The sequence below is a fragment of the Physcomitrium patens genome, chromosome 17 (assembly GCF_059467195.1).
Source record: "Physcomitrium patens ecotype Gransden chromosome 17, ASM5946719v1, whole genome shotgun sequence".
Taxonomy (NCBI): domain Eukaryota; kingdom Viridiplantae; phylum Streptophyta; class Bryopsida; order Funariales; family Funariaceae; genus Physcomitrium; species Physcomitrium patens.
Window position 1 is genome coordinate 10,964,816 of NC_143426.1, and position 18,249 is coordinate 10,983,064.

The 18,249-nt window shown below is 32.8% G+C and overlaps 1 protein-coding gene across 1 annotated transcript; it reads right to left on the bottom strand.

Annotated features, from left to right (window-relative positions):
- Nucleotides 1-4,880: 4,880 nt before the first annotated feature.
- Nucleotides 4,881-8,085, bottom strand: LOC112294602 (serine/threonine protein phosphatase 2A 57 kDa regulatory subunit B' beta isoform). The gene is made up of 2 exons (XM_024545248.3): nt 6,848-8,085; nt 4,881-6,235 (listed from the first exon to the last, which is right to left on the bottom strand). Exons 1-2 carry the CDS (start codon nt 8,072-8,074, stop codon nt 5,807-5,809), a joined length of 1,656 nt encoding a protein of 551 aa, XP_024401016.1. The 5' UTR covers nt 8,075-8,085; the 3' UTR covers nt 4,881-5,806.
- Between the last annotated feature and the right edge of the window lie 10,164 nt (nt 8,086-18,249).

An 18,249-nucleotide genomic window follows, 5' to 3' on the forward strand; every position in this document is an offset into this window, starting at 1 on the left:
CGGTTGCAATAGATGGGATCAAGAGATTTGTTGACGGCTGTAAAACTGAAGTTGGAAGGATTGCACAACGATTAAAGCATGATTAAGTACTGGTGATTCAAGTTCTGCTTTGCATTGCAGATCAATAGTGAGCTAATATTTTAGAATTTTTATTTAAACTACCGAGCTTTCAAAGGAATTATGACATCTCTACTAGTGTGTAAATTGGTTCTACTTTCAATCAAATGCTTCTACATTTCTTGGTGGACTCTTGTTGATCCGCAGCATACTTTTTCCAACTATACTTAATACTTAGAAAACTCAGCAAAAAAATAAAAAATTTGAATCAAAATAAAATGTTAACATAATAATTATTAAGGTATAAAATCTGATATAGTATTTTTTTTTTAAAGGTTTAACTAAGATTTGTTAGGATTTACTTGAAGTTTGGTTAGGATTTTTAAGTTTTTCTTAGAATTCTATGATGGTTCAATTAGGATTTATTTAAGATTTCTTCATAGTTTCTTTATAGTTTTTTTAAATTTTCTTTGTAATTTTTTTAGAATTTCTTGGGATTTTTTCAAGATTTCTATATGATTTGTTGTAGATTTTTAGATTTAAAAAAAAAAATTAAAAAGATTTAATAAAGATTTTATTTTAAAATTATTTAAGATTTATTTTAAGTTAAATATATTATTATAAAATTATTTAGGTTATTTAAGATGAATCTCTTTCTAAACACCTTATGCATTATTTTGTTGGACTATAAATCTAACTTCAAGATAAAATCATACTCTACTATAACTGGATGTCTAGTGCATTTCTAAGCTAATTCATACAAAACATATCAATGTTTATATGGGACCTAAAAATCACAAACCCTCTACAATTGGATGTCTAGTGCATTTCTAAGCTAATTCATACAAAACACAACAATGTTTATATGGGACCTAAAAATCAAAAACTCTCTACCTTGTTAGAATTAAAAGCCTTAACTTGTTTTAAAATAAATTCTTTGTTATAAGACATAAAATATCATTATTAAAAAAAATTTAACCATGTATTTACAAAAGTCATAGATAGTTGTCATTTTTCTTTTGGAGATGTTATTCATGAAAATACTCTTATAGAGATAGCAACATATGGTTATAATAACTTAGTGATATTTAATATCGTTAAATCTATCTCTAACCTAGTCATTTTAGACTTATTGTGGTTAGAAGCATATGATCTTTAAATATATTTGATTTTTCATATTTTTAATTTCTTTAATAATATAACCAAGACTTTTACTAACTAAGTAGAAAGTCCTAATTCTAGTACAACCAAACTCTTATTTGTAGGTTCAAAAACTTGAATACATGCTGCAAAAATTAATCATCTTTTGTTATTTATGCCACATCTATTTTTATTGGAGGAAAAACTTCAAACAACATTCTAATCAAGTATAAGGATTATCAAGACGTTTTTGAAAAGATAAATAAAATATTTTTTAAAAACATTATTTTTATGATTGCCCAATTGATCTTCACAAAAGAACTCAAACATCATTTAGATCAATTATACTCAAAGAGTACATTAATAAGAACTTAGCCAAAAAATTTATATGATATTCAAAATCTCAAGCAAGAGCTCTTATTTTGTTTGTAAAGAAAAAAAAAATAGATCATTGCAGATGTGTGTGGATTATTAAAGAGTCACCAAGTTTACCATCAAGAATAAGTATTATCTACCTTTGATGTTAGAACTTCTTGATCAATTGAACTAGGCTACAATCTATACAAAAATAGATCTAAAATGAGCATACAACTTGATATATATTAAAAAAAAGTAATAAATAGAAGATAGTGTCTTGAATTAAGTACAAGCATTTTCAACATAATGTTATGCATTTAGGACTTACAAATGCACCACTTATTTTTCAACATCTCATGAATGATGTTTTTAAAGAGCTTTTAGATAATTATATTATTTTTTATCTAGATTTTTTTTTAATATGCTCTAAGAATATAGAAGAGTTTGAACTTTATGTTCTTTATATATTACAAAAACTTATAGATACAAGATTGTATGCCAAGATGGAGAAGTGTATATTTTATACAACTCAAGTTGATTTCTTAGAATATATGATTTCAAATAATAATTTTATAATGGATCTTAAGAAAGTTCAAACTATCATGGATTGCAAGATTGTAAGAACTATAAGAGATGTGAAATATTTTCTAGAATTTTTCAATTATTATCAAATCTTTATCAAGATTTTTTTATAAATTACAATTTTATTTACATATTTGGCTTGTAAAGAAAAATTTGAGTGAAATAAAGAAGCCAAAGCAAAATTTGAAGCTTTAAAGATGATTATTACTATAGTACTAATATTATATCATGTTAACTTTTCTTAGGCATTTTTTTCTAAAAAAAAGCATATTGAACTTTATCTTGCATGTAGCGTTGTCACAAATGACAACAGATAACAATCTTCACTTAATAGCGTTTTATTCAAGAAAAAATTTAAGTAGCCATAATCAGCTATAAGATCCACACAAAGAAATTTTTAGATTTGTGGATTCATTTCAAGAATGGTACCATTATTTAGAAGGTGCTTTTAGTTTAGTGATTATTTGTACATATCACAAGAATCTCAAGTATTTCAAGTTAGCATACATTTTGAATTGTTGCCAAGCTAATTGAAGCATGTTGTCAAAATTTGTATTCAATATCATATATTGGCCAGGAAAACAATAAAAATTATCAAACATCTTTTCTAAACAATCTTATCTTGCATCAAAAGAGAAAAAATAAATAAATAAAATAAATAATAAATAATAATAATAAATAATTCTCTTAAATTTTTAAAAAATATTTTTTGAGCAATGAAATCAATACTAACTATTGATTTAATATTTATTAATTATATACAATCATATCCTCAAATTTTCTTATACATGATATCAAGATTAATTCTTCTAAATGACATGATACTTCTAACTTAGAATTCATGGACAATATTTTTATTTTAAAATACATTTAGATGTTCCAAAAAATAAAGCACAATTACATATTTTTCAAGTTTGTCAAGATTTTTCAACTGCAAAATATTGTCAATACAATATTAGATAGTTGCAAACACCTAAGTAGTCATTTTTATGGTATAGACCAAAAGTCAATATTATCAATCTCTTTCACCATACTACTTATAAATTGACCACATTGAAGATTTTGAGCTAGTGGTAGATACAAACAAAGCTTTTGAATTTTTTTTACCATTGGATATTACTAAAAAGCTTTGGATCTGAAGTGTGGACACATTTTGTAAAATAAAGGACAATATTTGTAATATAGTAAGAGAATGTTTCCTACAACAAGTTGGAGGTATTTCTTCACTAGATTAGAAGTTCAAATTTTAAAACTTTGATGAAAGAAAAATGGCAACAATCCCTTATTTTTAATAACTAGTGTACATTTAAACTATTGCTACAACATTTAGAATATGTTGTACTCCAAATATGTGAGAAATAGAATGCAGAGCATTCACTTCAATAGCAAGAAATAAAGCACTACTGAGAAGCTAACATATAACTCATATTTGCTCTCAAAGAAGGTGTTATTTTCAATTTAGTTCTTTTGGAGGTGTTTCTTCTACATGAATCAGGTTGGAGAAAGGGGCTGGCCAATAAAACAATTGAACGGTGAAAAAATAGAAGTGTTTCTTCAAAATAAGGTATTTTTTGTGCTAAAAATTTCTTGTTAACAATAGAAGTAACTAACAAACTACCAATGCAATTTAAGACATTCAGAGGGCTGCTGATAAATAGAATTTCTTTTTCTTATTTTACTTAAATTGTTAGGTCCTTCACCACATCATAACAAATCAAGACATTTGGTTTGAATTTATAGAGTAGATGCTTTACCATGGTAAATAAGTTGATTCTGTAGACTTTGTGAAATTCATCAGGAACATGCATTTCTAAATGCAAATGCTTAGACCAGCAAAAATTACCAGTCATATTCTCATTCTCAACATAGAATCTCGTGTACCTAACTCCATAAAAGAGAGTTGTTATAAAGATCCGTAGCTATTTGAGGATGTCAGAAGCCAAAGATTACAAGAAACTCACTTCAACAGCCACACTTTCAGATGAGTTTCTTGCACCAATCAAGACGAGCTCACATCCAAATTACTTGCAGATCTTCCCGAGAGACAACTTCTATTGCAAAATGAACTCCAAAATAAGAAGAAAAAAAAACGTGTTTGAACCACACCGCAGGTCGTCTAGCACCAATCTGAAAGTAAATTTCACCGGTCGAGGTTCCTCAACAAAACAGATACGTATCCAAGTGACAAAAAGGTCTAAAAGTAACAAGAGCGAAAAGCAACACTAGGCAGAGTAACAACGTAAATCAATAAACAAGCGTCAAGCTTCTGCTGGAGCTCCAATAGTCAAATAACTGGCACGTACTACATACGACCAGCAAGCCTAGAATAGCTCCAGTATGTAAATTTTTTTATATACATACCGCTAAGAAAATAAATTTTAAGTGTCCAACCTTGAAAATAAATAAAATAACATAAAATAAAATAAAACAAGCTACCCAGTATCACTCAGCCATAAAAAAATTAAAAATAAAAATTCCAACACAATCACAATTTTTAAATTTCTTACTCATTGCAACTAACTGAGTTTAAATCCTAAACAGCAAGTACAGCAAAGACCACCAACGCCTTCCAGTAACAGAGAATACGACAATCTAATAAAATCAGAATATAGCACCATCAGGATAAGTTGTTCGCACCAAGCCAACGATAGACAATGGAACCTAATGAAAGACTACAATGTTAACCCAACAGGTTTGCGCATCTCCAAATGTCACAAACGCTCTCTCATGGCGACACGATATGATTGATCAATATAAAAGTAATTGTGCAGCAAAACTCCTAGCTACAATGCTCTTCTCCACAGCTTGAATGCTTTCCCTAACCAACTGTCATCAATCTTCCTGTAACGTTTTTCTCAATTCTGCACTTCCAGCGTAACTGCTCAGAAATCCCTCTCCAATCCCTCTCTATATACTTCCAGAGAGAGATATCTCCGGCTACTCGACAAACTCCCACATCTATCAACTCGCAGATAAACCATTCTTCAAATAACGAACACCACGATGTATTTTCACACAGGGATTTTGATAGGCCTGTTCCTGACCTTTCTCTATACAAAAAATAATAATAATAAAATTAAAATTAAAAAAAACAAAAAAACAAAAAAAAAAACAAAACAAAAAATTGAAAGACGTAAGAGGGCAGAGGAAGCAAAGAAAAAGAAAAAGAGAGGAAGATGCCCTGCTAAACAAACACCTACTGATGACACAATCTTACCTGACTTAAACCCTCCGCCTCAACCATACCTAGAACAGGAGCAAAAACCAGAAAACGATGCAAAAGATGAGAAACACTTAAAAAGCTACCGCACACGAAATCTACACGTCTCCAACCAAAGACGTTCTATAGACCAGTTCTGCACCGTCTCAAAAGAGCCCGAAACTAGGCCAATACGCCGTGCCCATTGCATACATAAGCTTCCTACTCCAAATCAACCCTGGCCACCATACTCATCTGCAACTAGACACAAGGAGCATCCAGGTTTGCATCAATTGGAAACCGGGCTTCTTCAAGCAGCGGAAACAGGATGGGAGGGGGGGGGGGGAAAACAAAAAACAAAAAAGGGCGCGAAAAACAGAAATAGAGGCAGAAGGAGAAGGACAAAGAAGAGCAAAGATTAGAGGATTTTTAAAAATAAAATCAAAAGGAAAAGGAAAAGAGGCAATAGCGCTACTTTCCCAACATTGGAGCTGCACCCTGAGCGGCTATTGGGGTTCCTGTCCCTGATGTGCCCTTTGCAACCGTCCTTACAATCGGCACATCATTCGACGATGCAAGGGCATTGTCACTGCTCGAATTACTACTCTGCCTTCCGGCAGCCTCAAGTCGTTTCCACGTTTGCTCCCGCACTTCTTCCATCCCTTTCGCCTTCGCTTCATCTTCTTGATACTTCCGTTGGCATTCCTGGAATAGCTCCTGATCCATCTCCAGAAACATTTTTCGTACGTTCAGCGTCAGCCCGTGCACCGCCTGATTCCAGTGGCTTCTCGTGTTCCTCTCCAACGCCGGAAAGATGATCGGTAGCACCACCAGCCGATTCTGGGCCACTAGGCTCACAATGTGATCGTTGTTCCACAAAAACAGCGCACGCTCCGCAACCTGTGTTTCGCAACACCCATCAATCCGTCCCGTCAGACACTACCAACTTCACATACACGCCCACAAACGCTACAACATCCACACTTCTACCCACCCCCACTCATCCCCCCTGCACGATCCACGACACACGCTCCTGCGCTCAACCCCACACCATGATACCCACACCGCCACACCCTCTCCACCAGATCGTTCCCGCTCGCGACTCATTCCCCAACTCCTCCACGCAACCTACCTACCCTGCACCTTCACAGTCGTCCCCGTGCCTTCTACGGCACTCCAAATCCCTGTTCTACTTCACCACGCTCTCACATCCCGGCCCCTCCACAAAACTCTCATCCCTTCCAAAATCACAAAAACTCCTGTCCAACTGAAACACCGCGACATCATGCCCTACGCCTACCCACTGCGGCAATTCCTACTCCTCACCACCTGGGCAGCTACCCCGAAATCCTCGCACTGCACATCATGCACTGCCATCTCTGGACCCCTGCCATCGTGCGCAAAATACCAATGTGCCAGTCTCACATCCCATCATCGACACCCGCACCTCCGACCACTGCGCATGCAACGCCCCCCTTTCCTCTCACTTCTCCCACCCATCCCGCCGCATACCTGGAAATGTGAACTGTTCAGACACCGACCGATCTGTCGAAACAGCGGCACCATGCACCTCTGAAACTCTGCGCTCTGCGTCGCCTCCAACACCTCCTCCAACTCCCCCAGAAACAGCACCTCCTTCTGGCTGTTCGTCACCGGCCAGTACCGCAGCAGCCCCCGTATCACCACGTCCGCCAGCTTGAAGTCCTTCTCCACGAACTGGATTATGCAGTACGACAGCTGCTGGTGGTACATCGACACGCACTTCGGCTTGTGCAGCGGGGTCAACGCCCGCGCCAAAAACAGCTTGTGCTCCTCCTTCAACGGCAGCGCGAACCCGTTGATGATGCTCCCCAGTATCTCCAGCAGCTCCGCGATCCCGTTGTGCTTCTCCGTCTCGAATATGAACCTGTAGAATATGTTGTTTATCGCCTTCCGGATGAACGGCCGGTGCACCATGAACTTCCCGTATATCCGGTGCAATATCGTCTTCAGGTACTCCCTCTCCCGAGGGTCCTCGCTGTCGAACAGGTCCAGCAGTCTCAGCACGAACGAATGGTCGATGTACCGCTTCGCCAGCTTCGCGTCCGTCTCGCTCGACACCACGTACCGCAGCAGAAACTCGTACACGATCTGCAGGTGCGGCCACGCCGGCTCCATCGTCGGCTCTTCCTCCTCCGGGTCGAAGTTCTCCGAACCCGTGTTCTCGTGAGACGACGGGGGCAGCGTTCGGAACAGATTCGCCGCCAGCATCCTCGTGATGTCCTCGAACACCGCTTCCGTGAACTTCCCCGACCCCGACGTCACGTAGTCCACCAGCTCCAGCAGCGTCTGTCGCTTGATTTCCTTTTCCCTCACATTCTTCGTCGGATCCGTGAAGTCGAACGTATGGCAGCACAGGACCAGCTTCCGAACGAACAGGCTCTGCCTGTCCGAGGTCGGCACGTCTCTGAACGACGGCAGCGCCTCGAATGCCCCCGGCGCCATCTTCCCCGCATCCACCTGCCTTCCACCCGCCTGCGCACCTGCTGCAGGACCTCCCGCCTTGATGCCGCCAGGGGCACCAACCGCTGCTCGCGCCCCCACATTGTTGCCGGCTTTGCTGGCAGCTGCCTGACCTACCACCCCCGCAGGAGCTGAAGCAGATGTGTTGGGTGCCGACGCGGATGCGTCAGCTTTCTCATTATTGTCGTTCTTCCCCTTGGTCCCGCGCTGCATCACGCGCTTCAACTTGAAAACCATCTCTGGTCCTCTTGTGTCCGTGAGCAGTCCCAATCCCTGACCTAATACCACACTCTCCTCAAATGCTGGCTTCCCAGCGACCACTGCATTTGCAAGTCGCTCTAAACCACCGCCACAACAAGCCGCATCGGTACGCAGCCGGCCCGGGTGCTCCTGTTCATCTCACAGACTGGCCATCCTGTATCGTGCCCTCATGCCCCGAAGAGCTATCACGCAACTGTCCCACACAATCGCCGTTTCCACCAACCAGGCATACCCTTGACCCACATCCACAACACGACCACCACTCCAATGGGGCTCGAAAACCCTCAAATACGACCTTTACAAAATCCAAACCCCCTCGACTGGAGCCGGCGTGCACGCTCCCAATTCGATTCCGCGCACGTCAGCTAACATCCAATTCCACAGCTAACCCAAACTGCGTCTTCTCGTCCTCGGACCAATGCCCCAAATGCGCGACACAGCTCGCACGACACCAAACAACATCCGGAAGATTCCAGCACCACCGTCCAACGACCGAGCGCTCCGCAATCGACCTCCACCCCAAACCCGTCCGCCGTCGCAACCAAACTCCACCCCCGACCCGGATCCAGAAACCTCTCAAGCATGCAAAACCCTAGAGCGTTTGCACCCAAAAACGCACGAACCTGAAGCAGAAGAAGCCGCTCAGCCACAGCAACGACGCCACCGAGCGCTCCTCCAAATTCGACCCGCGCTAGCGACAAGAATCAGGCAAAAAGGGAGAGGAAGCGCCAAGCACAGAAACGCAAACGCGATTTCGAAAGAGGAAGCACCCAGCAGAGCTCCCAAGAGGGCGGCAATGGTGCGGGAAGAGGGCGGCAGCCGGAATGGCAGAGAGAGGGGAGGAGAAGCCAAGGCAAGTGCAAGTGCGGCCCTCGCAGAGCAGAACAGAAGAGAGCGCGAGAGAGCGACAAGGGCAGAGCAAGAGGGACGGGGGGCGAGGGCCGAGCCGAGAGTAGTCGGGCCTCGGAATGCGACGAGACCAGGGAGAGCAGTAGAGCAAAGCAAAGCAACTGAGACGACGACGACACCCGCATAGCCTAGCGCCTCTGCCTCGTGACGCGGTGGTGCCCTCCCATTCCCACTTCGTCCCTCTTCTTCGTCGTCTTCTTCTCCTTCTGTCCCTCTGTTGCTGTGAGAGTTTGTTTGTGTGAGAGTTCGAATGGAATAATAGTGAGTGGGCAGCCCCTTCTTCCAAACAAGCAAGCAAGCAGGAGTCTTCTTCCACTCTCATCCCTTGAAATTCTTACTTACTAGTGCCATCACCAGGCCGTCGTAGATGGGTACAATTCCCCTCATACACATCTCTCCTCCGTAACATATTCGATGCTTGCATTTGTATGCTTGCAAGCGTCTTCGTCACAAGTAGTCCCCCATTTGTATTCGGCAGTGTGCCCTTCTCGTTTCTTCCTCACTGTTGTGTTGTGAAACCAAGAATGCTATTCCTTTTGTAGAAAATATTTGTTTTGAAGATATGGATACTTGTTACGTTTAGAAAAGTTCTGTTTTATTTGCTCAAAAATTGTCCATATCATATAAATATACATATAAATATTTGCAAATTTGAGAAAGTTTTGTGTATTGTAGAATTTGACCATGAAAAATGGTCAAATATTTAGAATTTACATGTGTGTGTATATTATTTAGTAAGCTTCTTCTACGGATTGTGATCCTCTTCTAAGTTTGCCTACTTGTTCTTGTTTGTTGGAAAAAAATATGCATTATTAAGTATTAACTAGCATAAATTTAATATTAAATTTTTGTTATAGAATCATAATTAAAACTAATATATAGATGATAAAAATATATACCTTTTAACAAGACTTTATTGGATTTTTGTATTTATTAGATTGTATTGCATATAATAGCATCAATATTTATATATATAAGAAAATATTAAATAGATCTATGATTTTGTTAAATAGATCCACCCTTAATGAGGAATCTGGTAATCATGATGAATGTGGATGGTTTTTATTGGTTGTAGATTCAATAGTGAGGAAATGAATTTAGAGGTCATTTTTTTTTAATGATGGTTACGATGGATTTAATAAAAACTTGGATCTATTTAATATTTATAGATATATATATATATATAGAGAGAGAGAGAATTAAAAGTAAAATCTCTTTTTTACTATTGTCAAGGACATAAACCTCAAAGAACTAAAATGTCAATATACTCTTGTGCCATTAAAAAATATTAAAAAATCACTCAAAGATGATATAGTATCAAACTAAAATGGCTATTGCCAAAGACAATAAGACTAGAAAGTCTTGAAACAAGACTAAAGACTAAAAAGATGTTGACAAAAGTGAAGAAGGCTCACTCTTGCCTTTGTATATACTCTTAACTAAGAGCTACATGGTGATATTCTATAGGACCTCCAAAATGTGTTGACTTTGCAAGACACATATTTTAACTTATAAGGTAAGTTTTTTATATGTATGCCATATAGTTAATTTGTTCCGCAAGCTATCAATACATGGTTAACTTATTGAACAAGTTTCTATTCTATCAATCAACTATAAATACATGTAAAGTCAAAACAACATCTATGAAGCTTTTAGGAAGCTATTCTAAAAAAATATTATGAAATAAATTTATTTTTAATTACTTCTACTTAATCATATAGATAAATATCATAGTAAATATATATATATATATATATATATATCCATAACATTACAATCTTTTTGTAGGAATAAGTTCTACAAAGGATGATCAACATATGTTGTAAAAATCCAAAATGTAGCAAATTAAATTTGCCACATACTTTGATTTTTATTCTCTTCAAAGTTGGTTGATAGGTTTTCTTAGCCATTGATAGTGTCTTATACTAGGGCTGGAAGACCACCCTACTATTTAATTATTAATGAGACCTTTGCAACTTCTTTCAAATAAAACATTTGAAATACCATCAAAAATTGTTCCAACCTCTAATAAAATCACCAAACGTCCAGAGTCTCTTCTAAGGTTGTGATACCAAACATGTTGTATCTTGCCATCTATTCAAGGGAAGATGATTATTCTTGAAAATCTTCATCTCAATTACGTCATCTTGAAGGTTATAACAATCATAATGTTTCATTCAATAAAGTAAATAAGTCATAGTTCTTGAGTTGAATCTATAGGTTATTAGTTCTCCATTACTTTAGCATCACAAATGTACAAAAGTACCAAATATGAATAGAGGTAGATTGCTATCTTTTCTATATCTTATTTTTTTATAGCAAAGATTTGTTATTCTTTATCTTAATTTTGAAGGATGTCGTCAATGAAAAGCCTCAACTTTCTTTATTGTATTTATAAGATTCTTTGTTAGCTCCCATGTGCATTCACTAATATCATATCCGCATCAATGAATAAGATATTCTAACCTATTTTGGCATCGCCTTGAATCTAAGACTTCTTCCATCTCAAATTCTTGATTATTATCTATTTCTATAAGAGGAGGTGGCATTTGTCTTTGTCTCAAGATATTCATTGTCTTATATGGCTCAAGAAGAGATACATAAAATATAAGATGGATCTTCAAAGATTCTTGTAGATATAATTGATAAGCAACAAAATTGACTTGACTACTAATAAGAAAAAGTCCAAGCATAAGATAGTCCAACTTGTCACAAAGACTAGTAGTCTTGATATTGCAACAAAGTAACCATAACTTATCACCTACATTGAATTAAGGTTATTTCTTACAATAAGTATCCTCATCGACCTTTTGTCATTTTTAAGCTTCCTTTAATTATGCCTTCATTATTGCATCTAATTTTTACAAATGATTTGTTAAATCTTTTGCCGTAAGATTATCAACTTTTAAAAAGTCAAAAGTATCAAGTTGTAGATGGTAACCATAACTAGAAAAGAAAGTTGTTTGTTGAGTAGAAGAATGTACCAAATTAATTTACACAAACTTTTATAATGGCAAAAGAGTTGTCCAATCATCTTCATGACAATTAATAGTACATCTCAAATATTGCTCCAAAACTTGATTCATCAATTCTATTTGCCTATCAATTTGAAGATGACAAGCCGAAGAGAACTTTATATCCACTTTTAATATCTTAAAAGGAATTTTTTAAAATCTTCATATAAAATAAGTTTTCTTATCCAATATAATATCCTCGAATAATCCATATTAATAATAGATATTATGAAGAAAAAACTTAGCCATTTCTTCACCTATGATAGATTTTGTATATAGTACAAAATATATCATCTTAATAAAATGATCTATTATATGATTATACATTTGAAAAGATAAAATATAATTATGATTATACATTTGAAAAGACAAAGTATAATTATGATTATATATTTGAAAAGACAAAGTATAATTATGATTATACATTTGAAAATGATTATATATTATTATGACTTCTTGTCATTGACTTTATGGACTCTTTGTCATTGACTTTATGTACTTTGTCTTTTCAAATGTATAATCATTCCTCAAAGTAGAGTAGATTATTCTTAAATTCAAACTTGAAAGTATCATAAGACTTAGAAGAATTATTCTTGATATTATGGATAAGAAGATCAAATGATATACTATTTTAAATTTGCTTGAAAAAAGTTGAATCAATAATCAATGTTGACTTTATTGCTTAAAGATGAAAATACTCTAGCTTCAAGAGAATCGTTCTTTATTGATCAAAAGTTGGATTTCTTTCTTTTAGTACAAAATAAAAATGTCTAGAAGGACATTTGATAAACCTTATTGTTTTTTGAATCTATAAGTTATCTTAAAATCAAATCTTAATAATGACATATTCTAATAAGCTTGGAGACAATTCAAAACACATGCCAACATGAAGTACTTGAAGTTCTTGTGATTTGTATATACAATAATTGGACTAAAAGCACCTTCTAGATAATAATGTGATTCTTAAAATGAATATACAATTGTAAGAAGCTCTTTATCATGGATCTCGTGTTTAATTTTAGTTGCTAAAAATTTCTTGGAATAAAAAGTAATCAAATAGAGCTTATTATTACTTCCATTTGTGATAGAAAAATATTTTTAGCAAAGTCTAATACATCTTTTTTCATAAAGAACATCTTAGAAAAATTTCCATGATACAAAATTGGTGCAAAAATAAATATGTCTTTAACGCTTGAAAAGATATTTCTGCTTCTTTCCTCCACTTAAATTTGTCTTTACATATTAGACATGTAAAAAGAGTCACAACTTGAAAAAAGTTCTTAATAAAGATTTGATAATAAATAGAAAATTTAAAAAATTATCATATAATTTTAATTATTTTTGAGACCTTCCAATCCATGATATTTTAGACCTTCTTAGGATCTATCATTAATCTTTTGTTGGAAATGATGTACCCTAGAAAATCAACTTAAATAATGTGGAATACATACTTTTTTATTTTTACATATAATCTTATATCTCTAAGTTTTTGTAACACACAACAAACATGAAGTTCATATCTTTTTATATTCTTAGAATAGATTAGAATGTCATCTAAATAACAAACAATAAAATCATCAAGAAACTCACAAAAGATATCATTCATAAAATGTTAAAAAGCAACTAATGCAATATGAGTCCAAAAGGCATGACGTTATATTCAAAATATCCATACCTAATTTGGAATGTAGTCTTGTACTCGTTTCTTTTTTTAATGGAGATTAGGTTGTATGTTCTTTATGGATCTATTTTATATAGATCTTTAGTTAATTGAATTAGTCAAGAAGTCATGAAATCAATGATAAGAGATACATATTATTAATGGTGATCTTATTAAGTCCTCAATAGTCAATGTACATACATAGAGATCCATTTTTTTTCTTCACAAATAAGATAGAGATGCTGCTGGAGATTTTGAGTGGCATATAAAGTTTTTAGCCAAGTTCTTGTCAATGTATTCTTTTAATGTAGCCAACTCATTTTGTAATAAGTTATAGATCAATTCAAATAGTGTTTGACATCCTTCTTATAGATCAATTGAATAATTATAGGATTTATGCCTTGAAAGGATATTAACATCTTATTTTCAAAAATATCTTAGAAATCTTAATACTAGCTAGGAAAATCACTTGATGTCTTTCTACCATCAAAAATCAATGTGGCATATATAGTAAAAGATGTCCTTTCTTTTGTTGCATGCATGAAAACTCTTACACTTACCAATAAGGATTTGGATGTATAGGCTTATCTATTTTTATTTCATTATCAAAATTTTGAATTAAATTACAAAAAAGAACTAAAATTATGAAAAATTTAATCTATTTGAAGGTTATATTTTTCTAACCATGATAATTCTAAAATAATTGGATTTGAGAGAGATTTTATTACATTAAATATTACTATACTATTACAAATTTTAATTGCTACATCTAAAAGAATAGTCTTATGAGTAATATCTTCAAAAGATAATAAATAACCATCTGTGACTTTTATATGTATGGATTTAGTTTTCTTGGCTAAAGATATTTCTTGTTTTTTGACAAAGTCTTTGTCTATAAAACAAGGAGGCTCTTGAATCTAATAATATAAAAATTTTATGATTTTTAGGTCTTAAATACATATCTATTGTAAAACAAGATGAGAGATTTGAAAAGAAAATAGCACCTTTATTAGGTGTCACACATGATTTTAGCCATATAGTCTCTATTATAGCTGGAGAAACTTGTTTTTTGATACATTGTCTTCTTTAGAAATTAAGCTCCTTATTCTGTAATTTTGTTGTTTTTTTTTTGACAATGTTGAGTAGTGTGCTTAGCTTCTCCATAATATAAGCATAAATTTTCTTGATGACATCAAATTTTTTTCTTGTTCTATGAGGAGTCTAAAATGTATTGTATCAATTTGCATTGGTTCTAATCTTATTGAATAAGTTTCTAAAAACTTTAGAATTGCTATCATTACTTGACTTGTTCTTTTCTAACCAAGTCTTTCTTCTTGATGTTTCTTAAATAATCAATTATTGCATATAATAGCTTGAGGAATGAATTGTTTTAAAGATTTTGTCTTTAGCATTATCAATAATAAATCTTTGACATTATCCTTTAATCCATGTCAAAATTGATTGATAAGAGCTTTATCATTTTAGTCTACATTGCAAGCGATATTTTGGAATTCAGTAATATATATGGTGGCTCACAATGATTCTTGCCATTAAAATAAGAGCTTGGTTTGTATTACTCTTTTTTAATTATTTTTTCTAAATATAGCTATAAATTTTTTTAAGAAATAAATTCAAATTACAAAAGAGTTACAAATCTTTTTCTATTAAAAGTGCAAACTAAGACAGAGCACTTTTAGATAAAAGTGTATTTATGAACCCAACTTGAATAAATCCATGAGGGTAGTAGAAGAGATGCAACCTTAAATAAAGCATGACTTGTTGCAAAAATCTTTGAAATTTTGATCTTGTTCCATCAAACTTATCTGACATACTAATATGTGTCTCTATCGAACTCATAGGAGCAAAACTTCCTAAATTTGGTTGTGAGGTCGATTTACTTATTTCTTTCAATTGCAAAACTTCTTGTTATAAGTTCTGAATTTCTTCTATAGGCATAGGATTAATGCTTCTATGATTGGCATTGGTGATGTGTGAAATTTCCAATCTAATAGTATTGACAAATTCATAAATATTTACATTAGTTACAAATCTATTTTCACTTCCATCAAGTGTAGCATCCATGATTTTTACTTCCATTTCAAATAACTTAACAAATCCACAAGTCAAATTAAAGGAGGGTAGTCAGCAACCTCTAATATTGAATAAAAATTTCCACATAAAAAAGATAATCTTCTCTCTTTAAGGAAAAAAAAAATGGTGTTAGAAAACTAAATAATTCATTTAAAAGTGGATAACTTGCAATCTTTAAAATACAACAATAGAAATAGAATAATCTACTCACTTTTAAAATAAGACAAGAATAAAAAGTTAGTATTCTTATCAAACTATCAAAGACATGAATCTCAAAGGACTAAAATATCAATACACTCTTGTAACACTCAAAAATATTAAAAAATCAATCAAAGTTAATATGGTATCAAACTAAAATAGCTATTCCAAAGACAATAAGACTAGAAAGTCTTGAAACAAGACTAAAGACTAAAAAGATGTTGACAAGAGTGAAGAAGGCTCACTCTTGCCTTTGTATATACTCTTAACTAGGAGCTACATGGTGATATTCTATAGGACCTCCAAAATGTGTTGACTTTGCAAGACACATATTTTAACTTATAAGGTAAGTTTTTTATATGTATGCCACATAGTTAATTTGTTCCGCAAGCTATCAATACATGGTTAACTTATTGAACAAGTTTCTATTCTATCAATCAACTATAAATACATGTAAAGTCAAAACAACATCTATGAAGCTTTTAGGAAGCTATTCTAAAAAATATTATGAAATAAATTTATTTTTAATTACTTCTACTTATTCATATTATAGTAAATATGTATGATAGTGAAAACTATATAATTATTTTTTATGCTACATACACTTACTTATATACAATATAAATCTTATTTACATTAAAAAAATTAAGATAAGTTTTTAGTAATAGATTTTTGTTCAATAATTATTGATATTTTTATTTTTATTTTATTTTATTTTATTTTAATTAAATTTGAAAAAAATTTATAATACATTTTATGCCAACTTTTATTACTTTACAAAACATATTGATTTTACTTAAGAAATTTTTAATCATAAATTTTTTCTAAGGTCTTAATTTTAGCATAAGTAATAATTTTATTATGTGTGTATTGAGATGTGTAGCAATGAGTGGAGGAAATCTGTCCATGTAGTAAAAGAAGGATGTCTACCTAGAGGTTTTTTACATACAGTTTAGGTTTAGTATTTATTATAAATAAAAATAATAATATTTACATTATTAATTATGAAATATATATATATATATATATATATTAATAATTATTTTTAAAAAAACTTGATTTAAAAGTTTTTACTAAATAATATATTAATAAATATATTATATGTTTTTACATACTAACATATATATTTTTAAATCTATATATAAGTTTTGAATTTATCAATAATAATTTAATTATCTTACAAAAAATTAAAGTTAAAAAAACGACTTAAGGGGTTTTTAGACCTAGAAGCCTTCTTTAAAGAGCTATGGTTTATATATATATATATATATATATATATATATATATATATATCTTAGTTGTAACAAATATAACAAAAGAAAAAACTTAAATTAAAATATTTTTTAGGTATTTGAAGAATTTTTTAATATAACCTCTTAAGTTTTTGTAATAGTTATTTTTTAGAGTAGGCTTATATAAATTTCAAAATTGCCTATGTTAAATCAGGATTAAAAAACAAACAAATGATCAAACAAAACTATCTCATATTTTCTACTGTTGGCTTCTTGATTGATATTTCAAACTATAAAATGAACTAATAAAGGCTTCTTGTTCAATCAATTACAATCTTTAAAAAATTTCGCTTCTTGTTTTTTTATTCCAGACAAAAAGGTATTAAAATTTTGGTGGTATACACTAATTAAATTTATCAAAATTATAAAACAACAATATTGTAGTAAAATTTAAACTACTAAATAAATACATTGTCATGGATGCACATACTACTTCAATAAATAATGGTAAATAGAGATGAGAATTGGTTAAAAATAAGTAAATTAGATAGTGTCTTTCTTAAGAAACATTTAAAAACAAAAAAAAACAAAAAACAAAAAAAAACAAAAAAAACAAAAAAAACAAAAACAAAAACTCTCCAAATCCAAATTAGTTATATAGAAACTTTTGAATATTGCAAGTAGCTATAGAAACTTTTCACAAATTTATTATCTTTAAAAAGTTATTATAGAAGCAATATACAACTTTATCCATAATTCTTGCAAGTTTGAAGAAGCTTCTACAAAATGTTTTTATTAGTTAATATATCAAAATCATCTTTATTCTAATCAATATTTTTCTTGTATTTCAATCTTTGTTCAAAACTCTCTAAATTCTTTACATTTTGCATTATATATATATATATATATATATATATATAGATACATATTATCTTTTTAGAAGGTTTTTTAGATTCATGTTCTTCATACTTAAAAAAAGTAAGACAATAAAATATATAATGTTGATTATTTAAAATAAAAAAAAGTAGACACATCTTTTTTAAAAAT